The following is a 25866-nucleotide window of genomic DNA, read 5'->3' on the forward strand; positions in this document are numbered from 1 at the left end:
CTCCACGTATTGTATTAATGGGGACCAGATTAAGTCTAACTTTTGTCGGGACCCATGCACAGTGTACCTAACCTTCTCCAGAGGCAGCGATGACATCACCTCCTTAACCCACTGCATAAAGGAGGGCGGCTTTGCAGACTTCCAGTGAAAGAGGACAAGGCGGCAAGCTAGCAGAGTGGCCAATGCTATTGCATTTGCCTAATGCGTGGTAGCATTCCCCAAAAATGTCAGTGACCGGGTTGGGGCTAACAGTTGTATTACACATATGTGAGAATGTCTCAAAAATGGGGTACCAGAGGCCACTCAAAGATTGGCATGACCAAAACATGTGTCCCACAGTCACTGGACTCTAGTGGCATCTCAAACACTTGGGGTCAACATTTGGGTATATTTTTCCAATCTGTCATTTGAGTAATGGAGACGGTGTAAAACCTTAAACTGAATAAGCCCATGCCTTATTCAAAATGATGATGTGTAGATACACTCAATACTTTGTTGCCATATGTCATCGGGTAGCTCGCCTCCTATGTCTTGCTCCCATGCAGATTTTGCATTTGCAAAGAAAGGTGGATTAATGTTCTGTATTATGTTGTATAATCTCTAGATTGTGCCCTTCAGTTAAGGGTTAAGATCTAAGCACCTTTCGACTGGACACTTAGTAGGCTAGAGTGGAAATGAATCTAAATGTTTTTTGGCAAAGCTGTGAGTTTGCAGGTATCTAAAAAAGTGTTGGGTATTGGGAATATTATGGTCAACCCTCAGAGTATCGAATGAGATGAATGTGTTATCAACAAATAGGTCACAAAAATAACACCAGACCGCTCCTGTGCCAGAACTGGAATGCCGTGTCAATCTGTGACGCTGGGAAGAGATGATTAAATGTTAATGGATAGCAGCCGCTTGCTTGTTTAACAATAAAGTGACTTCGGAATTGGGACCAGATTTTAAGGGAGGGTTGCTAAAATTCTAAAAGTTAACCTAATTTAAGTTTATGTGACTAAACAAGCAATGTATAGTGTAGAGAATCAATGTACATTCTAAACCGCTGTGAAGTATATTGTCAATAACCAAAAATGTTGTATTTTCAGCATTTTCAAAGATGCAAAAACTAAACTTAAGAACTGGAAGCATAGAAATAGCACAAATATAACTGATCTACAGTGCATTCGGAAAGTATTCAGACCCCTTGACTTTATCCACATTTTCTTACGTTACAGCCTTATTCTAAAATGGATAAAAATTAGTTTTTTTTCTCATCAATCTACACACAATAAACCATAATGACAAAGCAAAAACAGGTTTGTAGAATTTTTTGCAAATGTATTACAATATATATTTTTTCTTCACATTTACATAAGTATTCAGACCCTTTACTCAGTACTTTGTTGAAGCACCTTTGGCAGCGATTACAGTCTTGTTGGGTATGACTCTACAAGCTTGGCACACCTGTATTTGGGGAGTTTCTCCCATTCTTCTCTGCAGATCCTCTCAAGCTCTGTCAGGTTGGATGGGGAGCATTGCTGCACAGCTATTTTCAGGTCACTCCAGAGATGTTCGATCGGGTTCTGGGCTCTGGCTGGGCCACTCATGGACATTCAGAGACTTGTCCCAAAGCCACTCCTGCGTTGTCTTGGCAGTGTGCTTAGGGTCGTTGTCCTGTTGGAAGGTGAACCTTCGCCCCAGTCTGAGGTCCTGAGCGCTCTGAAGCAGGTTTCCATTAAGGACCTCTCTGTACTTTGCTCCGTTCAACTTTCCCTCGATCCCGACTAGTCTCCCAGTCCCTGCCACTGAAAAATATCCTTCACTGTAGGGATGGTGCCAAGGCTGGTGCCGGCAAACTCCAAGTGGACTGTCATGTGCCTTTTATTGAGGAATGGCTTCCATCTGGCCACTCTACCATAAAGGCGTGATTGGTGGAGTCCTGAAGAGATGTTTGTCCTTCTGGAAGTTTCTCCCATCTCCACAGAGGAACTCTGGATCTCTGTCAGAGTGACCATCGGGTGGGTTCTTGGTCACTTCCCTGACCAAGGCCCTTCTCCCCCGATTGCTCAGTTTGGCTGGGCGGCTAGCTCTAGGAAGAGTCTTGGTGGTTCCAAACTTCTTCCATTTAAGAATGATGGAGTCCATTGTTTTCTTGGGGACCTTCAATGCTGCAGAAATGTGTTGGTAACCTTCCCCAGATGCTCTTCGACCTCATGGCTTGGTTTTTTCTCTGACATGCACTGTCAAATGTGGGACCTTATATAGACAGGTGTGTGCCTTTCCAAATCATGTCCAATCAATTTAATGTACCACAGGTGGACTTCAATCAAGTTGTAGAAACATCTCAAGGATGATCCATGGAAACAGGATTCACCTGAGTTCAATTTCGAGGCTCATAGCAAAGGGTCTGAATACTTGTGTCATTTTTTAAAATAAATTAGCAAAAATACCTGTTTTCACTATGTCATTATGGGGTATTGTGTGTAGATTGAAGATTTTAAAAAAATAATCGATTTTAGGGTAAGACTAACATAAAAAAAATGTGGAAAAGGGAAGGGGTCGGAATACTTTCCAAATGCACTGTACTTCTTCTTAGACTGGCTTTCAACGAGAATGACAGATATATAACTCACATTTCTATGTCAATTTGGTTGGGTTTCCCAAAAATGTACAGTGAAATTGTTCTGCTCCTTAACCACTCATTTGATACCAGAGCCTTCATGTCATAACTCTTCCTAACTGTTAGGAGTCACCTGATAACTGCCATCTATCCTACAGTATACTGAACAAAAATATAAACACAACATGTAAAGTGTTTGTCCCATTAGCTGAAATGAAAGATTCCAGAAATGTTCCAAATGCACAAAAACGCACAAAAATTCCAAATGCACAAAAATGTCTTTCAAAGTTTGTGCACACATTTGTTTACATCCCTGTTAGTGAGTATTTCTCCTTTGCCAAGATAATTCATCCACCTGACAGGTGTGGCATATCAAGAAGCTGATTAAATAGCATGATCATTACATAGGTGCACCTTGTGCTGGGGACAATAGGAGGCCACTTTAAAATGTGCAGTTTTGTCACACAACACAATGCCACAGATGTCTCAGGTTTTTAGGGAGTGTGCATTTTGAATGCTGACTGCAGGAATGTCCACCAGAACTGTTACTAGAGAATTGAATGTTCATTTCTCTACCATAAGACACCTCCAATGTTGTTTTAGAGAATTTGTCAGTACTTTCAACCGGCCTCAGAACCGCAGACTAGTGTAACCACTCCAGCCCAGGACCTCCACATCCGGCTTCTTTACCTGTGGGATCATTTGAGACCAACCATCCGGACAGCTAATGAAATGGAGGAGTATTTTTGTCTGTAAAAAATCTATTTCGTGGGGAAAACCGAACTCTGATTGGCTGGGCCTGGCTCCCCAGTGGGTGGACCTGGGACAAAAGGTGGGTCTATGCGCCCACCCATGGCTGCGCCCCTGCCCAGTCATGTGAAATCCATAGATTAGGGCCTAAGGAAAAGTGTACTGGAAACACTCAACCATTGCTACTCCAACTTCCGGGATGCCTACAAGGCCCTCCCCCGCCCTCCTTTCGTCAAATATGGTCACGACTCCATTTTGCTCCTCCATTCCTATAGGCAGAAACTCAAACAAGTAGTACCCGGGATGAGGACTATTCAATCTCGGTCTGACCAATCGGAATCCACGCTTCAAGATTGTTTTGATCACGCAGACTGGGATATGTTCCAGGTAGTCTCCAAGAATAGCATTGATGAATATACTGATATGGTGACTGAGTTTATCAGGAAATGTACAGGAGATGTTGTACCCTATTAAAACCTACCCTAACCAGAAACCGTGGATAGATGGCAAAATTCACGCAAAACTGAACGCGCAAACCAAACTTAACCATGGCAAGGGGATTGGGAATATGGCAGAATGAATACAGTGTAGCTATTCCCTCCGCAAGGCAATCAAACAGGCAAAACGTCAGTATAGAGTGGAGATGCAATTCAACGGCTCAGACATGAGTTGTATGTGGCAGGGTCTACAGACAATCACGGACTACAAAAGGAAAACCAGCCATGTCACGGACACCGCCGTCTTGCTTCCGGACAAGCTAAACACCTTCTTCGCCCGCTTTGAGGATAACACAGTGCCACCGACGCGGCCTGCAACCAAGGACTGTGGGCTCTCCATCTCTGTGGCCGACGTGAGTAAGACATTTAAGAGTGTTAACCCTCGCAAGACTGCCGGCCCAGACGGCATGCCTGGCCGCATCCTCAGAGCATGCGCAGACCAGCTAGCTGGTGTGTTTACAGACATATTCAATCTCTCCCTATCCCAGTCTGCTGTCCCCACACACATCAAGATGTCCACCATTGTTCCTGTACCCAAGAAAGCTAAGGTAACTGAACTAAATGACTATCCCCCCAAACACTCACTTCTGTCATCATGAAGTGCTTTGAGAGACTAGTCAAGGATCATATCATCTCTAGCTTACCTGCCACCCTAGACCCACTTCAATTTGCTAACCGCCCCAATAGATCACAGACGATGCAATGCACACTGCCCTATCCCATCTGGACAAGAGGAATACCTATGTAAGAATGATGTTCATTGACTATAGCTCAGCATTCAACACCATAGTACCCTCCAAGCTCATCATTAAACTCAAGTCCCTGGGTCTGAACCCCACCCTGTGCAACTGAGTCCTGGACATCCTGACGGACAACCCCTAGGTGGTGAAGGTAGGAAACACGTCCACTTCGCTAATTCACAACACTGGTGGCTTGTTTACCAACAATGACTAGACAGCCTAGAAAACAACCTCTCACTCAACGTCAACAAAACAAAAGTGATGATCGTGGACCCCCCCATCCACATCGACGGGACTGCAGTGGAGAAGGTAGAAAGCTTCAAGTTCCTCGGCATACACATCACTGACAAACTGAAATGTTCCACCCACATAAATAGTGTGGTGAAGAAAGCGCAACAGCGCCTCTTCAACCTCAGGAGGCTTACGAAATTAGGCTTGTCACCTAAAACCCTCACAAACGTTTACAGATGCACAATTGAGGGCATCCTGTTGGGCTGTATCACCACCTGGTACGACAACTGCACCGCCCACTACTGCAGGGCTCTCCAGTGGCTGGTGGGGTCTGTCCAACACATCACCGGGGGCAAACTACCTGCACTCCAGGACACCTACAGCACCCAATGTCACAGGAAGGCCCAAAAGATCATCAAGGACAACAACCACCCGAGCCACTGCCTGTTCGCCCCGCTATTATCCAGAAGGCGAGGTCAGTACAGGTGCATCAAAGCTGGGACCAAAAGACTGAAAAACAGCTTATATCTCAAGGCCATCAGACTGTTAAATAGCCATCAATAAAACATTAGATGCTGCTGCCTATATACATAGACTTGAAATCACTGGCCACTTTAATAAATGGAACACTAGTTACGTTAATAATGTTTACATATTTTGCATTACTCATCTCACCTGTATATACTGTTTTCTGTTCTACTGTATCTTAGTCTGTGCCGATCTGACATTGCTCGTCCATATACTTATGCTACCGTTCAAAGTTTAGGGTCACTTAGAAATGTCCTTGTTTTTGAAACAAAAGCTAAAAATGGTCCATTTAAAATAACATCAAATTGATCAGAAATACAGTGTAGACATTGTTAATGTTGTAAATGACTATTGTAGCTGGAAACGGCAGATTTTTTTAATGGAATATCTACATACAGTAGGCGTACAGAGGCACATTATCAGCAACCATCACTCCTGTGTTCCAAATTGCACATTGTGTTAGCTTCTCCAAGTTTATCATTTTAAAAGGCTAATTTGACCATTAGAAAACCATTTTGTAATTATGTTAACACAGCTGAAACGTGTTGTTCTGATTAAAGAAGCAATACAACTGGCCTTCTTTAGACTAGTTGAGTATCTGGAGCATCAGCATTTGTGGGTTCGATTAAAGGCTCAAAATGGCCAGAAACATAGAACTTTCTTCTGAAACTCATCAGTCTATTCTGAGAAATAAAGGCTAACATAGTCTTCAAACATAGTCTGGGACAGTTGTGGGATGCAATAGATCCCAAATTAATACAACCACTAGCATAAAAAAACGCTTTATGCAATGTGGCTGACATAACAGATCAGAACATTTAGCTTGAAATGTTTCCAAACTATTAGGCTAATTCTTCACGTTATAAGCACAGCAATGCGCACATCGTAGTAGGCTATAAGTGGAATGTTCCATTAGCTGAAAACACCATTATCAAAAGTGACCGCAAAAGCAATTATGCATGTAATGCTTTTATTATAAAGTGTAAAGTGTATAGGAAAGTTTACTCACGCTCTGCTTATGTATGCCAGTTTGCTCTACACCACTTGTAAAGCGGATTAATGAGCTTTATTTTAAGAAGTTATTTGGCCACTTCAGTTGTGATACAAACCTTGTCAAAACCATATAGGCCCATCAGCTAGGCTACATGAGGTGTGCAACTATGATTTGAAAAAGTCGCTAAAAAAGCATTGTTTCTTATGCTTGGCATCATTCACAAGTGATAAAATATAATTCACAAGTGATAGGCTAATATTGTCACCCATCAGACTATTCCTGATTTAATCTTGTCTTTACATATACTAAATAATATGTGTGAAATTTGTTTTGATTCAGAATGGACCATTATCATGCACCTGCATCAAAACGGGCAGCGTGAAAAAATACATGTCATCTATGCACTTGAATATATCGAATGGAGGACGGTAGGCTATACGCCTGTTGTAAATATAAGCAATGTGCTTAATATTAGGAAAGGTGAGAAATAAATATACTAGACCTAGCCTATAGAAAGCTGATGGGATCCTCCTCTTTTTAGTAGATTCTGTCACTCTGTTGTCTCGCGCAAATGCATAGCCTTTAGAAATGTTGTGCAACGTGAGCTCTTGGGCTCTCATGAAGTGTTTGATTCGATTTTCGATTACATTTGCATTGACGTCAGAGTGATTAGAGGGACAATAGAGTGCTGAGGACCAGGCAGTTAGCAAGTTTGGTAGGCTATTAATCTTGGGGCTAGGTGTCCCGCTAGCGGGATTGAAGCCGACAACATCCGGTGAAATTGGAGGGTGTAATTCAAATAAATATTTGTAATATTAAACATTCATGAACATACAAGTGTCTTATATAATTTAAAAGCTTATCTTCTTGTTAATCTAACTGCATTGTCATATTTCAAAAAGGCTTCACGGCGAAAGAATACCATGCAATTATCTGAGGACAGCGCCCCACATCAACATATTTTTCAACCAGCACAGGCTTCACAAAATCACAATTAGCGATTAAATAAATCACTTACCTTTGAAGATCTTCCTCTGTTTGCAATCCCAAGGGTTGCAGCTAAAACATGAATGGTCGTTTTGTTCAATAAAATCCTTCTTTAAATCCCAGAAAGTCAGTTTAGTTGGCGCCATTGATTTCAGTAATCCACTCGTTCAACATGCAGACAAAGGAGTCCAAAAACCTACAGGTAAACTTCGTCCAAACAAGTCAAACGTTTCTATTTAATCCTCAGGTAGTATAAAATGTAAAAAATGTAATATTTAACACAGAAAGTACTATTTTCAATAGGAAAGGAAAATTCGCAAGCGCGCACCTTCTCCCTCACACGCCGAAAGACTGATTTGGTCCAGGTGCTCTCCCAACATAATCTCCAAATACTTGTTCGTTTTTCAAAAAGCAGCCTGTAACCTTGAATAATTACTGTTTACATCTAGTGGAAGCCATAGGAATTGCAATTTGGGTGACAGACATAGGGGTTTCCAATAGGTTTCCATAATAAGAGCCTGGGAGCTGAACAAAATAATTATAGTCTGATTTTTGCCTGCCCTATCAATTCTGTTATAGTCTCAGACATTATTTTAACAGTTTTAGAAACGTCAGTGTGTTTTCTATCCAATGCTACCAATTATATGCATATCCTGGCCTCTGGGCCTGAGTAACAGGCAGTTTACTTTGGGCACATCAGTCAGGCGGAAATTCAGGATACTGCCCCCTAGCCCTAAGAAGTGACCAGCAGCAGCATCAGAGCTTGGAGAAGCCTAATTACCGTGACTAAATGGTCACATGGAATTTGACTGCCTTCATGACTCGTGACCACCAGTGTGGCGGTAGTACGGTTACCGCAACAGCCCTATTCATCAATATTTGCTTCTTTCATGTGACTGACCAATACTGGGTCATTCTTCTCTTTAAACTGAGACCTTGAAACTGCTTCGTTCTCAAAACAAGGGTCTGGGCATACTGCCAAATTCCAGATACTGATAGTGAGGATTTGTCACTTGCATGAACACAGAAATTAGTTATTAGAAAAGCACAAACAAAACATCTTCCGTCATATTCCCTGCTCTTATCACTCAATCTGTGATAATTATCATTACAATTTATAGGTAAACCTTAGGTTATAGCTTCTATCATAAGGTTCTATACTTTTATTGAAGTAAGGGAAATCAACACATAAAACCAGACACTTCCTCATTTCAAACCCTTCATTCTGGGTTGCACAATTCTTCTTGTTAAACCATGGCTTAAGACATTCGCTTCATACAGGTACACATATGCTTCATTACACAATTTCATTGATGGATTCTGTCAATGACATTTCCGCTGGAGCTTTTGTCGCGAGTGTCATGTTAATGATGGATCGGTATCTCAATGCATTTTTAGTCTAAAGTACCATAGATTTCGCAGTGTGCAGACCTCCACAATCATCCCGATACCTCAAAATCAATTAAGGGCACAGTTGTCCACCCCCCTCCCTCCCGGCACTCATTCTTCTGCCGTTTCAGTTCGGCCCAATGGCACATGTTAAAAGTGGATGGCCCCTGATAATGTCCCGATTTTTTTTCTCACCTGAGCTGCCACTGTCCTTTACAGTCCATTATGTCTTGTTCATTTTCCTACTTGTACACCAGCAGCATGAGAGATGTTTGGATGGGATCTCTCTCCATGCTCACTCCACGTGGACTCATGTGGCATGAGAGAAAAGGCAGTTGATAGCTTTGAGTGGATGCAGTGTACTGGCTGCTGGCACAGACTCAGGTCTCACGGTAGAAGTGGTGAAGGACTATAGTGAACGCCATTGTCGCCATTACTTCAGCCGGTTAGAGGGGGTGAGGTTCACACTGTTCTCGGACGATTTATCCCTTCCATGCATCTAAATACCATCTGTGGTCACCTTCACCATAACCTCGAGAGAGGACAGACCAGAACAACAGTTTAGTTTAGGGCATTTCTGATTCAGGAAATCCAGACAAATGATTTACTTTATGACACATTTTTCACTGTATGACAAATGATTACTACTACTAATATTCTTAATACAAATGTCTAAGACAAATGTCAAAGAGAAAAACAACACACAGTTGAAACATTTTTTTTCTCTGCGCATACAGAATTATATTTCAGACACATTAGATGATACAGTGTCCCGTCAAGCTGAATAGGCATCTTTTAAAGTAAACAGTCCCAGAGCTCCTCTCTTGTATTCATTGTCATTTTGACCTGTTGCATTCACATACAGTTCTGTACAAACTGTCCCTGGGACATAAACTAGTCAAAATATGAAACCTGCTAGGACCTTCAAAAGGTTGGTGCAGGCTTATCAGCTCAATATTCGTTACTAAAAACAGTTACTTGGATCTACTTATTCTGGACACAGTTCTATGTAATGGAAACTGATTATTGTTTTTGATGAAATTGCCTTCTTACTTAAATCACTGATGCTACCCAAACTATAGAACTGAGTAATAATAATTGCAAATTGTCAAAATACGTGTCTTATTCAATTAATTATACATACCTCTGTCACAAACGTCTCCACTGTGTCCCTTACAGCCTGTTTGAGTTCAGTTTGTACTGGTACTCTATTGTTCCACAGGAAGCTTATCTCTAACCCAAACACCAGACAGCGGCCTCTAATTTAATATCAGTCCCAATGCTCAATCCTTCTGTTCGTCATGTGACCTTGTATTAAAAAATGTACTTCTTCAAATTACTAAGACATTGCGTTATTAGAGTGCTATTGTAAGGGCTGTCGTGAGAGAGAGTAGACCAAGGTGCAGCGGAGTTAGTGTTCATCATTGAATATTTAATAAAGAAAGAACACTATACAAACAAGAAAACTGACAGCCAAACACTAACAGAAATAATTACCCACAGAACCCAAAGGAAAAACATGCTCCTTATGTGTGACTCCCAATCAGCAACAACGAGCTTCAGCTGTGCCTGATTGGGAGCCACACACACACGGCCCAAAACAAAGAAATACAAAAACATAGAAAAAGGAACATAGAACGCCCACCCAATGTAACACCCTGGCCTAACCAAAATAAAGAACAAAAACCCCTCTCTATGGCCAGGGCGTTACAGCTATCTGAAAGCCAATTACCATTCACTTTGTTACTTTCACTTGTCTCCATATCTGTTTGCCTCAACTTGGACTCCCTTCTCAATAGGAAGACCTTCTCAATCTAATACACTCGGATCACACATTCTGTTTCAAACTTATTAAATGTCCATTATTTCAAGATTAACATGTGATTTATAAAATACAGGGTATGGGGTTTATTTCAAAATGTATTACCAGGGTGGTGAAAATCTCATAGTTTATAGTTTTATTGGTTACGGGTAAGTCAAGTCCCATACAATGCTTTAATTTCTATGGGCTAGGTGGGACGCTAGTGTCCCACCTGCGGGACACAGCCAGTGAAATATCAGGGCGGAAAATTAAAAAACAACAAAATGTCATAATTCAACTTTCTCAAACATTTAACTATTTTACACCATTTTAAAGATAAACTTCTCATTAATCTAATCACATTGTCCGATTTCAAAAAGCCTTTACAGTGAAAGGAAAACATTAGATTATGTTAGGAGAGTACATAGACAAAAATAATCACACAGCAAGGACATGTGTCAATAAAACCCAAAACACAGCTAAATGAAGCACTAACCTTTGATGAGCTTTATCAGATGACGCTCCTAGGACATTATTTTACACAATACATGTATGTTTTGTTCGATAAAGTTCATATTTATATCCAAAAACAGCATTTTACATTGGCGCATGATATTCAGAAAATGTATTCCCACCAAAACACCCGGTGAATGTGCACATCAATTTACAAAAATACTAATCATAAACATTGACAAAATATATAACAATTATTTTAAGAATTATAGATAGACTACCCCTGGATGCAACCGCTGTGTCAGATTTTAAAATAGCTTTACGGGGAAAGCACATTTTTCAATATTCTGAGTACATAGCTCAGCCATCACGGTGAGCTATTCAGACACCCGCCAAGTTCGGGGCAACCTAAACTCAGAATTAGTATTAGAAATATGCTCTTACCTTTGCTGATCTTCGTCAGAATGCACTCCTAGGACTGCTACATCCACAAGAAATGTTGTTTTTGTTCGAAATAATCCATATTTATGTACAAATACCTCCGTTTTGTTCGTGCGTACAGATCACTTATCCAAAGGCATAACGCACGAGCGCGGAACGAGAGACGAAAAGTCAAAATGTTCCATTACTGTCAAGGATTCTAGGAGTGGTGGTTGGAGTCAGGCGCAGAGAGCAGAGGTAAAGTATATCGTCTTTATTTTCTCCGGCACAAAACGGTCACGCCAAAACAGAAGGGCGCGTAATAATAATGACCAACCCAAAACACAGGGCAAAACGGTCCGGAGAGAAAAATAAGACGTCAGCCAGCACATCCAAAATACAAACAGCGAAATAAATATATTCCCACGGCACAAAAGCAAGGGGCGCAGCCCGGTAAATCTTCTGACGAAACCTGTCAGTAAAAATGTATCAATCACGGCCCACCGTCCTGAGTGGGCAATAAACAATCCCGCACAACACCCCAACTGAAAACACACACTAAATAAGGCCCCACTAATGACAGACACAAAACAGGTGCGGAACAGACAGGCAAAACCAAAAGACACAGAAACAACGATCGGTGGCAGCTAATAGGCCGGCGACGACGACCGCCGAACGCCGCCCGACCGAGGAGGGGCGCCACTTTCGTTGGATCCTGTGACAATTACCGTACTTAGAAGTATGTCAAACGCTGTTTAAAATCAATCTTTATGGTATTTTTAACGTAGAATTGCGATAATATTCCAACCAGACAATAGCATATTCATTAAAGAAGAAAAAGAAGGAACGGCGTGCTCGCGTATATCCAATCCCTTTGTTGCCAGGCAGACCACTCAGTAACTGATCTCATATACTCTGCCCAGTGACAGTAAAATGTTCAAACCACTTTCTGAAGGCTTTAGACAGCCAATGGAAGCCTTAGGAAGTGCAACGTCACCCCACAGACACTGTAGCTTCGATAGAGAATCAAAAGAAGATCTACAATTCTCAGACTTTCCACTTCCTGCTTGAATTTTTCTCAGGTTTTTGCCTGCCATATGAGTTCTGTTATACTCACAGACATCATTCAAACAGTTTTAGAAACTTCAGAATGTTTTCTATCTAAATCTACTAATTATATTCATATTCTAGTTTCTGGGCCAGAGTAGTAACCTGTTTAAATTGGGTACGTTTTTCATCCGGCCGTGAAAATACTGCCCCCTAGCCCAGACAGGTTAACCTTATCTTTATCACATGATCCGCAATGGGACCACCCTGAACATTTCTCAGAATACTTTTTACTTTACACCACTTACGTACATCTACGTGTGGGTGTGCAAGTTGATTATTATTATTTATATTGTTACTTCATCATCTCTAATAACCCATTCTAATCAGTATTATGTTACTTTATCTCTAGTAACCCATTATACATTTGTGTTACATCACAAATTCCTCCTCTACACTAGGGTTCCAGTCATACAGGGGTTTAAATATTCACTAGTGTTCTATTTAACAGTATATTTAGAAATAATACTCTCTTCTTTCGTATCTCCATACAGAATCCCTATTTAACATTATACATATTTAGTTATTCACGTCCACACCACCTACAACGATCACAGCGCAGCAGCCCGAGAGGTACACATATCATGTTCTCGAGGAAATGTCAGTGTCCGTGGGCATCAATGAACTTCATTGTTTCCAGCCCTTATCCATCTCAGCTATTGCCCTCTCAAACTTTTCAATGGCTTCTCGTGTCAGTGCTCACTACCTGTAGATCGATGGGCGGTGGCGTTCACCATATGTATCTTCAACGGTTCCTTGTGGTTTCTCGACCACATAGACACTTCTCTTATAAATGCCTACAGACAATTGTCAGTGGGGCCTCCTGCCCTCACTCTCGCCTTCTCCTAAGACTAGTTTGCCATTACTTCCTATACATTTATAATAACCGTATATAACATAATAGATTGGAAAACTCAGCTAACAGAACTGGTTGGGGTATTCATTCAGACACGCACAGTAATCTCCCATATTACCTCTTTCACACCCAAGCTAGTCCCCTGACAGCTCCCATTCACTCAGTACTTAATAGTCTTATTATCCTAATTTCACTCCTCTTATTATCCAAATTCCAATCCTTTTATTATCCTAATTTCCCTCCTCTTGTTATCCGAATTTGAATCAGCTTAACACGTCCTTTCACACTCACACAACTTTCACATCCACATTCACTTAGTACTATTCCCAAACACACTCAGTAATCTCCCTTATTACTCCATGTACCTCTTCAATTATTCTCTTGTCGTTACTTCCTATGCATCATATGTATATTCTATACATATAGAATAGCACCTTGTGCTATTGTTAGTCACTGCAGAACACGTACTGTAGACACTTCACTTATACATGCCTACAGACAGCTGTCAGCGGGGCTTTCCATGGTACCGTTACTTGCCCTCGCTGTAGTCTTCTCTCTAAGTCTGTCATATGTATCACTGCCACAGTTCTTCCATAGTCTCTACAGTCGCCATAGTCTCTACTGTATCTATGCTCTTTATAGTATCGACAGTCTCACATCTCTATAGTCTCTCAGTGTCTATAATCTTAGAAGTTTATGTAGTCATAAATGCTATGGTCCCTATAGATTCTATAGTCTTGCCGCATACATACAGAATAACAGACGCACTTTCCTACATTCACTCAGTACTTATTATGCACGTTTCAATCAGCTTACTATCCGAATTTCAATCACTTAACTAATATTCCTTAACATCCAAATTTCAATATTTTATTGTCCAAATTTCAATCAGCTTAATAGCCAAATGTCAATCCTGTTATTATCCCAATTTCAATCAGCTTAATACTTTCCACTCTCACACAACTTTCACATAAACATTCACTACACTCACACAACTCACATCCACATTCACTTCATGCTATTACTTGACTTAAGACTAGTGGTACCCTACTCCATTTTTATGTTTCGTTTTATTGATTCTTTTATAATTCTTTTCAATTTTTATACAAATTCATTTAAATTTACTTACTGAAATCAGTTGCCGTGTCCCTCAATTGTTCGCGGATGTTATGTCTCCTCCTGGGCAGCTCACAGCTTTTAGTCAGATGGGAATTTTCCTCAAGCTTCATAAAATGTGCCATTGGTTTTCCTTGCAGACCCCCACTGGAAAGCTCCGCATGCAGAATCAATCATCCTGATCATTGACGCCAAATTGTCGTGGAAACTACCACCAGGGACACTCAAAGTCAATCTTGAATGAATCATCTTTTATTATCATCATGCTGGAGAGGTTCCAACCAACTCAATGCACCAAGTACACATGTCAATCAGGAGCTCCACCTGGGTAGTCCCGTTAGTTCTCTGATATACAGACAAGTTATATTTGCAGGATTTAGCTTATTCATCATAATTAATTCATCATTAAAGTTTGCTTCATTCATGTGACCGACCAATACTGGGTCATGCATGTGACAGACCAAGACCTCACAAGGCTTCTTCTTCTCTAAGCTGAGACCTTGAAACTGAGATCTTTCATTCTCAAAACAAGGGTCTGGGCGTACTGCCAAATTACAGATACTGATAGTGAGGAGTCGTTCAGTCACTTGCATGAACACAGAAATTGGTTATTAGAAAAGCAAAAACATAAAATGTTCCATCACACTATGATAGGGCAACTATGTAACCATGATAGGGCATCTATGTACCCATGATAGGGCTCTTATGTAATTCTGATAGGGCATCTATGTAACTATGATAGAAGCCCTATGTCCAACTAGCTCTCACAGTCTCACGTCAGAATTAGATGTTCATCCATGTTGAAGTTGTTGCAAAGTGTTTAAAGTTAAGTTCAAGCATTAACTCCAAATAGTTAAGGTAAGAGTTAAGGTTTGGGATAGGCTTAAAACAAAAATCCCCAAAATATATTGTATTGCTGGATTTTAACTTTCAACCTTTGGAATCAAAGGCAGATGATTACACCCATTTGCCATTCCCATCCACAACACCTAAAAAAATAAAACCTACTTGAAGGTAACAGCGCTCACTGTTGCCCCTAGTGGCTGGTTTCCACATCATCTCCCGACATCCTCAGTCATGGATGGATGTCGAATACTGACTTGCATCATGGGTGACCAGGCTGTCTGTCAGTTTTCCCTTTCCTGGGGATTGCAGGGCCTTACTTGATTTGACCGTTCCCCCTAACCACCAAAGGACAAGCAACAGCAGCAGCAGAAGAAGCGAAGAGTAGAGGGAGTGCTAGTCACGTCAGATCTAGTATTCAAACTCAACAGTGTCAAAGAAATGAATACAGTATATTATGATGTCACTTGACCTTGATCTCTATCCATGCTGCTCCCTCAGAGGACAAGCAGAAGAAGAAGAAGCAGGGAAAGGAAAAGAGTGCAGGAGAGAGAGAGGGCAGCAAGACCCTGCAGCGCTCCAAGACCTTCGTCAGCCTCCTTTTCAAGAGAGATGCACGGAGAGACATGTCCAGGAACAGGAGAGAGAGAGACACATCACGGGACAGTAGAGAGACAGGGACAGGGGACTCCCACAGGGGGCGATTTAAATCACCCTCCCACCATACTGACAAAGGTGAGAGGACCAAGATACACTGGCACAACTTTATAAAAAGACACATCCTACATTCACTTGGACAACCACACAAACACATGAATGCATGCATGTTAGCAATCAGACATACAAAAGCACCAGTCCTTCCATCTCAGACTGGAGACCTTCACGCCCATATCCCTGTTCAACCCTGACCATAGCCACGACCCTAACTCTAACCCTAGCTTCATGCCCACATCCTGGTTCAACCCTAATCATATATCGACCCGTAACCCTAACCCTAGCTTCATGCCCACATCCCGGTTTAATCCTAACCATAGCCTCAACCCTAACTCTCAACCACAACCCTAACACTAACCCCACTGTGCAACCCAAGGTTTGATACCAGAATGAACAGAAACCCTCTTAAACCTAACCCCACTGGCTATTATACCTCACCCTTACCTCTAACCACTCGCTAGCGTCGCTAAACATATGTCCCCTAATCACCCTCTAGCATTTTACTACTACTACTACTCACTCAGTAGCTCTGTAATATTGTGGTTCAGAGAACAAGCACATTTTCTGTCGCTGTGTTATTTGACCAATGTGAACGTTCATTGTGTGATCATGTTGTTCTATATATCCCCGGATATCTGTCCCCCTGACTCCCTAGATAAAGAGAGGGGTCGTCCGTTCCAGCTGCTGACCTCTCCAAGGGAGACCCGTGCTGGGGTGAAGGACAGCAGCCCCCTGCTTCACTCTGAGACCCTGGGACAAGTGGAGAACATGGCCAGGAAACTGCTCAGTCAGGATGAGGTCACTGCAGTCATGAGACACTGTAAGCGGGTGAGTCACTGAGCCAAAATGTCAGACTGAGTGAAACACTGTAAATGGGGGCTGTTCTGAGCTGTAATGGCTAATGGAGACATTTTAAGAGTAAATTCTGAGACACTCGGAGAGGGAAAATGCTGAGCTGTAATGACTGTCATAAGACAATGCAGGTAAGTGAGTTCCTGAAACAAAACAGCGTATTGAGTGAGACACTGCAGAGCTACTGAACCGGAATGGCTGTCTGAAACAGTGCAAGGGCCAATCCAGAAACAATTCCTTGCTCCTCTTTCTAGACCCTACCACTTTGATGTTTGTAGAAATGAAGGAATCAGACATACCCACCACAGAAACAAAAATAACAAAGCAAGAAAATAACATTATTTCAATCAGGCACTTGTGTGTGTGTGTGTGTGTGTGTGTGTGTGTGTGTGTGTGTGTGTGTGTGTGTGTGTGTGTGTGTGTGTGTGATGCGGGGCTGGAGCTACTCTCTCACCTCTTCCAGGCTTTTGGTGGAAGGACAATGTTGGACAATCCCAGCTAACAACAAATGTTCCTACACCTTCAGAGAATGTTCCCTTAAGAGTCTAATTAGGTCATTACCTAACGTCTTCATAGGAATGTTTCAGTGATGTGCAAGGACTATTTTAAGAGACCATTCCCTTAATGCCACACATAACTTACCCAGAACGTGGTTACCATGTTCTCAGAATACAAGATATTAATGTTCTAGAAACATTTCATTGGAACTTTGCGAGAACATTCCTGTGTCATGATTTTATGTGGGTTAGAAGAATATTCTATCGATGTCCCACCAACCATTCACAGAACATGGTTTCCATGTTCTCCAAATGTTCTGGACACTTCATGGGAACGTTGCAAGAACTTTCCTGTGTCCAGTTTTCTGAGAGTTAGGAGAATATTCCATCAATGCCACACCAAACACAGAACATTATTGCCATGCTCACAGAATATAAGATATTACTGTTCTAGACACGTTTTATGGGAACGTTGCAAGAACATTCCTGTGTATCAGTCGTCAGGATGTCGCCTGATGGTTCCAAAGAAAAGCTTAATTACACATCACTCCTAGTTACTGTTGTCAAGCCCAACAAGTCCCTAGTTGTTGAACCACTGATCCATTCACAGCTCTTTGTCTGTTGGCAAGGTTAGTACAATGCTTTCAGAATAAATTGTTTTCAACTTACATATTTGACACACTTTCACATGATTACGTTGTGCATATTCATTTATTCATGGAACTCCAATCAGTTACCAGTTAACCCAGCAAACAATAATGAATCATTAGGATGTCCTCGGGATGTCACGAAATGGTCCCTTGAAGTCGTCAGGACATTGAGTCATGGTCCCCTAGAGGTTTTGTCTACAGTAGTTCCCTGTTGGTCCTGGGGTCGTCCCTGAGGATGTTTTCAGGACGTTCTTGGTACGTTGTGTCATGGCCCCCCGAGGATGTTTTGTTTTGTTCCCGGTTTGTCCCGGGTATGTTTTTTCAGGACTTTCTTGGGATGTTGTGTCATGATCTCTCGAAGGTCCCCTGAACGTTCATGGGCCGTTGTGTCATGGTCCCCTGGAGGTTTTTGTCCAGCTTCCAGTTTGTCCTTGGGACGTCACCTGATGGTCGCAAAGAAACGTCCCCCCAACACACCCTAGTTTCATTACACATCACCCCTTGTTACTGTTCCCAAGCCCATCAAGGCCCTGATTGGTGAACCGTTGATCCAGTCACAGCTCGCTGTCTTTTGACAATGCAAGGGGGACACAGACAGCTTTTAACTTACATATTTGACACACTTGTGTATGTTTATTCATACAGTAATTGAATATTATTATTTTATATTCTGAAAGCATAGCAACCATGTTCTGTCTATGTTTGGTGTGCCATTGATGGAATATTCTCCTAGCCCTCAGAAAACTAGACACATGAGTGTTCTTGCAATGTTCCCATGAAACATGTCTAACATGTTATATTTTGAGAACAGTTGGTGAATGTTTGGTGTGCGTTTTGTTTGACATTAAGTGAATGTTCTTCTAACTTTAACACCAAAACATGCTAAATAGTTTCTCAGGAGGTTTTTACTAACATACATAGAATATTCCCCCAACTAATGGAAAACTGGACACTCACCCATAAGGGGAACATTATGGGTAACATAAAAAAACTTTCTCTCCCTACAATTGTTAGCTGGGATGATTTTATTTACAGATGTAGGATCTTAATTTGAGCCAGTTTACGACAGCAAAAAAATTATCCTGCAGCAACAGGAAATGTGAATTATTATGTGGATTATAATTAATAGACATTTTTGTAGGGGCTGATACGTAAATTTTTCGTTAGGGCAAATCAAGTCTGAAACTCAAATACACTACATGTTGAATTTCCTATCTGCAACAAAATAGTGATTAAATTAAGATCCGACATCTGTATGACAAGAGTCAAATATCGGCCATCATCTGATCTCGCTCTCCCAGTCTAGTGATATTTTTTGCTATTAGACAAAAGGGTTAGCGATATGTGCCTGGTATTGTATGGATGTTTTTAAATAAACAATGCTTCTGATGGAGCTCCTCTCTCTCTCCCTCTATCCATCACACTCACTCGCTCTACTCCTCACACCAATATGATCAACTCCTCAGCTTTTCCTTCAAAACTCTGCATAAGCTATCAGGGTGGCATCATCTGTACCTTGTCTCAAATCCACACAAGTGCATAGGGGGTAGAGGGAAGGGAATAGGGGCTTGACCTAGGGGTACATTTTTTAAGATGAATACTGTGAATCTTCTCTCACCTGTCTAGTTTTTTCAGATGTAGGAAAGGAAAACAACGTTATTTATTATAGACTACTAAGATGAACCCTCTCTCTTTCTCTCTCTCTCTCTCTGTATCAGTTTATGTTGGAGTGTGTGTTGGAGGATCTAGTACACCCTCTACTGGCCATACTGGACCGACCTGAGAAACTACTACTGATACGAGAGATCAGGTGTGTGTGTGTGTGCACGTGCGTGTCCGTCCATGCGTGTGTTTGCGTGTGTTTACATGTGTATGTGTGTGTGTGTGTGTGTGTGTGTGTGTGTGTGTGTGTGTGTGTGTGTGTGTGTGTGTGTGTGTGTGTGTGTGTGTGTGTGTGTGTGTGTGTGTGTGTTATATGCTAGTGTGGTTAATGTACTCCATGGTGTGTCACTACTACTGATACGACAAATCAGGTGTGTGTGTGTATCTGCATGTGTAGTTCCTCTCACCAAGCCTCTCTCTGTCTCTTTCCAGGATGCTGATCCCTCCTACAGAGCTGGGTCGTTTTGACAGTATTGTCATGCCCTTCGAACTGGAGGCCTACGACGTACTGAAGAGCCGCTCATGTAAGTACATCAAAAAGAGTCGGGGCGCCAGTCTGTTTCTGCCCTAGTGCTAACTCCTTATAGAAGAGGCAGGTGGCAGCGGGAGGAGGTAGGGAACTGGTCTGTCTGCCCAATATAAAGGATCAAAACTGTCAGAGGAACAAAAATAGCATAAATAGGAAAGTACAGTTGAAAACATTTAGGTTGGAGTCATTAAAACTTGTTTTTCAACCACTCCACAAATTTCTTGTTAACAAACTATAGTTTTGGTAAGTGTGTTAGGACATCTACTTTGTGCATGACACAAATAATTTTTCCAACAATTGTTTACAGACAAATTATTTCACTTATAATTCACTTTATCACAATTCCAGTGGGTCAGAAGTTTACATACACTAAGTTGGCTGTGCCTTTAAACAGCTTGGAAAATTGCAGAAAATGATGTCATGGCTTTAGGAGCTTCTGATAGGCTAATTGACATCATTTGAGTCAATTGGAGGTGTACGTGTGGAGGTATTTCTAAGCCTACCTTCAAACTCAGTGCCTCTTTGCTTGACATCATGGGAAAATCAAAATAAATCAGCCAAGACCTCAGAAAAAACATTGTTGACCTCCACGAGTCTGGTTCATCCTTTGGAGCAATTTCCAAACACCTGAAGGTACCACGTTCATCTGTACAAACAATAGTACGCAAGTATAAACACCATGGGACCACGCAGCTGTCGTACCGCTCAGGAAGGAGACGCGTTCTGTCTCCTAGAGATGAACGTACTTTGGTGCGAAAAGTGCGAATCATCCCAGAACAACAGCAAAGGACCTTGTGAAGATGCTGGATGCTGAAAACGAGTCCTATATCGACATAACCTGAAAGGCCGCTCAGCAAGGAAGAAGTCACCGCTCCAAAACTGCCATAAAAAAGACAGACTACGGTTTGCAACTGCACATGGGGACAAATATCATACTTTATGGAGAAATGTCCTCTGGTCTGGTGAAACAAAAATAGAGCTGTTAGACCATAATGACCATCATTATGTTTGGAGGAAAATGGGGGAGGCTTGCAAGCCGAAGAACACCATCCCAACCGTGAAGCACAGGGGTGGCAGCATCATGTTGTGGGGGTGCCTTGCTGCAGGAGGGACTGGTGCACTTCACAAAATAGATGGCATCATGACGAGGAAAATTATGTGGATATAATGAAGCAACATCTCAAGACATCAGTCAAGAAGTGAAAGCTTGGTCGCAAATGGGTCTTCCAAATGGACAATGACCCCAAGCATACTTACAAAGCTGTGGCAAAATGGCTTAAGGACAACAAAGTCAAGGTATCGGAGTGGCTATCACAAAGCCCTGACCTCAATCCCATAGAAAAAAGAAAAAAAAACGGAAAAAGCGTGTGTGAGCAAGGAGGCCTACAAACCTGACTCAGTTACACCAGCTCTGTCAGGAGGAATGGGCCAACATTCACCCAACTTATTATGGGAAGCTTGTGGAAGGCTACCCGAAACGTTTGACCCAAGTTAAACAATTTAAAGGCAATGCTACCAAATACTAATTGAGTGTACAGTATGTAAACTTCTGAACCACTACGAATGTGATGAAAGTAATAAAGCTGAAATAACTCACTCTCTCTACTATTATTCTTACATTTCACATTCTTAAAATAAAGTGGTGATCCTAACTGACCTAAGACAGGGAATTATTACTCGGATTGAATGTCAGGAATTGTGGAAAACTGAGTTTAAATGTATTTGGCAAAGGTGTATGGAAACTTCCAACTTCAACTGTATACCTGTTTCATTTCAGGACCAGGATGTTGACAGCTGTGCCATACAGATTGCAAAATAGCTGGGAAGAGATTTTTGATGTATCGATTCCAGGGTGTTTAAATTGATATATAAAATAACACAAGAATATTGTGCAGAATTCTTGCCACCAACAAAATTTTAAATATTTGGGGCATGCAACCATCGCAGCTCTGCAGATTTTGTTGCGAGGATACAGAATCAATTGACCATTTGTTCTGGTATTGCCCTCAGGTAGCCTGTTTCTGGTCTCAGGTTCAGGAATGGCTAAAAAAGCATAACATTATTCTAAAATTGACCCTAGAAATAGCATTGTTGGGAGATCTGGAGAGACCTGGTCAGTCAATGGCTAATATACTAATACTCTTAATAACCTGTGGATTCTATTCGATTAGATACATTCAAATTGTATGTTAAAAGATATATAGCGCGTAGAAATCAGAAGAGGGTGGCCAGCGGAGATATGTGGGATGGGCAGAGGGAAGCTGAGGGTTGAGATGTGGAACTGGAGACAAGTGGGAGTGGAGTTGCTGGGTGGGGGATAAAATGAGGGGCAAAGGTAAAAGTCAAAATAACCCCCCCCAAAAAATACGTTTTGAATGACTGTTACATCCAATGCCTGTTTGCCTCAGGCTGAGGTACAAGCAGGTGCTTGTACGCGTGTACACATGCATTCAAATGCACACATGTGCACACACTCGGACACATACACACATGTAAATAGTGCCACACATGCACTCAAACGCATACAGTGGGCCTGGCTGTTTTGATTTTTGTTGTCCTTGATGTCTTTTGTTTGTTTGCATTGTTGTTTTCCTTAATTGTTCTCTTTTGTTCATTTCATTGGCGCATTGGGGGACAGTGGCTTGGTGGTGGGAAGGGGTTGGGGGGAGTGGAGGGAGAGTTGTTTTTTTGGGGGGGATAATGTTTTGTATTCTAGTATTGTATGTTCATATCTTTGTTGTGTTTTCGTCCTCAGTGAGGTCTCCTGCCCTGCGCTCTCCTCGCAGTGGAACCCCTCGACGACACCTCATCATCCCCATACCAGGTCTGTGTGTGTGTGTGTGTGTGTGTGTGTGTGTGTGTGTGTGTGTGTGTGTGTGTGTGTGTGTGTGTGTGTGTGTGTGTGTGTGTGTATACTGCCCCCTCATTCCCCCATCCCGCCCTCTCTCTCTCTCTCTCTCTCTCTCTCTCTTTGCCCACTCTCTTTCTCTAACCGCTGTCCTCTGCCTGATCCCAATAGGATATTATATAACCAGAGAACTTATCCTCCTCCTCCTCATCTCTTCCTGTGTCTCTTCTTCTTCTCCTCTTTTCATATCTCCTCTCGCCTCCCTCTTTTTCCAGTACATCTCATATCCTGTCTGACTGAAACACCTGCTCAATATCCAATATCCATTTCATACACATGCAGCCAACACACAGGGCCGGCCCTAGCGTTTTGGTGGTCCCTAAACAAAATGTTGTTGGGGGGCCCCCCACCTCGAGGTCAAAACCTTTTAGTGGCCCTCGTCTTGACGGCAGAAAGGGAGAAAAAAGTATGTTTTAGAGTTAATTTCCAGTAATTCAACACATTTTGCAATGAGGTGCAGAGAAAATGATGCAGTTTCAAAGCAAGTTTGTTGCAATTTTACACATTTTGCCATGGGTCTGTGGGACAAATTCGCAACATGACAGATCATTTCCTGCAATTCTACACATTTTGGCAAGGGCCGGAGAGAAGATTTAGATATATTCTAACAAATTTCTTGCAATTCTACACATTTTGCCATAACCTATGCCATGTTAATATGATATTTGCGTGAGAGTGACTAACAAAATCAATGGGGGACCCCTGGAGGTCAAGGCCCCTGGGCATGTGCTCTTCGTGCCTGGTTGATAACTCAGCCATGATTACTACAAGTTTAGATAGCTAGCTAAACTAACTGACTAAAAATGTTAGCTGACATGCATGGGCTAATTGAGTGACTGCCAGTGACTGACACAACAAAAGAAAAATGGCTGATGCACAACAACATTTTGAAATTGCACATTGCGTATTCTACTACTATAACTTTTTAACAGTAAGACCCCGACTGAGCTCTTGAGACCCCGACTGAGCCGGGGGCCCATAAGCAACCGCTTATGTCACTTAGGCCCAGCCCCGGCCCTGCACACACACACACACACACACACACACACACACACACACACACACACACACACACACACACACACACACACACACACAGGCCTGTGTCAGATGACTTCAGTAGGAAGGCTTGTATTACGTCTCTGTGAGAAACACAAAAGCCAGAGAGGAGCAGTGCTAAGTCATAGACATGCGTGGGCTGACTGCATGGAGCCTTTGAAGCCTTTCTCAAACTAGACCAATTCAAAAGTCAGACACAGTGCATGTGTGTGTGCATACCTTAAAAGCTTCTCAAACTCTCTCCATTCAAGAATAAAAAACGCAGAGCGAGGGCATTTTCTACCGCCGCCACAGAAGTAAATGACCGCAGCCATCTAGCACACAGAGGTGAGGGGTTAAGGGGTTGAAAGGTCAGCTGACTCCACCAGGGCGGAAGAAAACGGACATGTCAAACACAGCCAGTGAGTTCTGACAGGTCAGGGTGATGACCTCCGATAGAGATATGCAGATTGGGCCCTTTGGTGAATGGACTCCATTTTGTAAACTCCCACACAGTGTCACTGTCAAACAGACGGTTGACCAGTGCTAGGAAGGTTTAGAACTATAGTACAATACAGTGGGTCTTCTGGGGTTGAAGGGAATGAGTGAGTGTCTGTGTGTGTGTTAATATGTGTGTGATAACATGTATATCTCCTCTCCAGACTACCATGGTGGTTTCCAGCTTCAGCCAGCCCAGGACTTGGGGAGAGACCGTCAGCTGATGGAAGACCTAGAGAGACTACGTGTGTCTGGCCTCCAGGATGGTCTCCTGCCCCCTTCCCGCGCTTTCACCCCCCTCTTGGATGTCCCCGTGGACAGCTACACCCACCACACCCCCCGCTCACGCTCTCCGAGCCCCTCACCCCCCAATTGGCTCCTCACAGAATCCCCACACACTACCAGACGCCAACTCCAAACCAACCACTCTCCCCATAGGCGAGACAATGGTTTGTCCCAGCCCCGGCACTATGATGAGACCTCATTGCTGTCGGAAGATACCACTCCGGAGCGGGGGCGGTCGCCGGTGAGGAACGAACATAATGGAAGGGTTAGGAGGGACCAATGGGAGGGCGGCCCTGAGAGGAAGGGAGGGATGGCCGAGGAGTACATGGAGGTGAGAGTACACTTACCCCCCAGGAACATTCAACCCACCCTGGCTCAGGTGCTTGAGGCCCCCCCACAGGACCGAAGCCCCTCGACAGGGAGGGAGAGGAGGGGACAAGGGCAGAGAGGGAAGGTGAAGCAAGTGAACAGACTTTCGCCAGGACGGTCGCAGAATGGTCACCATGGAAACGCAACACCTGTAGCCATTCAGGAGTATGAGATCACCACGGTGACCATCTCCAAAACGAAACAGTCTCTGGGTGAGTAGGCCTATTCGAGAGTCGCCAACTAATCTGCAGCCTGCTAGTACTCTACCTCACCAGTAGAGATCAGTGTTAATACATAACAATGGCCCTCTATAAAATAAACCCCTTGTAAAGCTGTTTACAAAGTGTAACACATCTGATTCAACTGTCTTTTTTTTTTTTTTACATATCATTTTATTGGATATCCCCCCCAGCTCTACAGTCAACAAATGCAATAAATTCAATAAATATGGCACTTTACAAAACAAAAGCAGTTCATACGTTCTCATAGATCATCATATAGTGTTCAAATCCTAGAATATTGGAAGGGAAGGTGTACATTTTCTAAGATT

The 25866-nt window shown here is 42.4% G+C and overlaps 1 protein-coding gene across 1 annotated transcript in view; it reads left to right on the forward strand.

Moving 5' to 3' along the window:
- The window catches only part of LOC115152687 (PDZ domain-containing protein 7-like), a 53681-nt gene that overhangs the window by 18513 nt on the left and 9302 nt on the right, over positions 1 to 25866 (forward strand). The window contains exons 8-13 of the mRNA XM_029697424.1: positions 15816 to 16049; positions 16684 to 16856; positions 19746 to 19837; positions 20122 to 20213; positions 22974 to 23042; positions 24827 to 25528. Of these exons, the coding sequence (XP_029553284.1) occupies positions 15816 to 16049; positions 16684 to 16856; positions 19746 to 19837; positions 20122 to 20213; positions 22974 to 23042; positions 24827 to 25528 (1362 nt within the window). The remainder of the gene's footprint in view (positions 1 to 15815; positions 16050 to 16683; positions 16857 to 19745; positions 19838 to 20121; positions 20214 to 22973; positions 23043 to 24826; positions 25529 to 25866) is intronic.

Source organism: Salmo trutta, chromosome 18, assembly GCF_901001165.1.
Source record: "Salmo trutta chromosome 18, fSalTru1.1, whole genome shotgun sequence".
NCBI lineage: Eukaryota > Metazoa > Chordata > Actinopteri > Salmoniformes > Salmonidae > Salmo > Salmo trutta.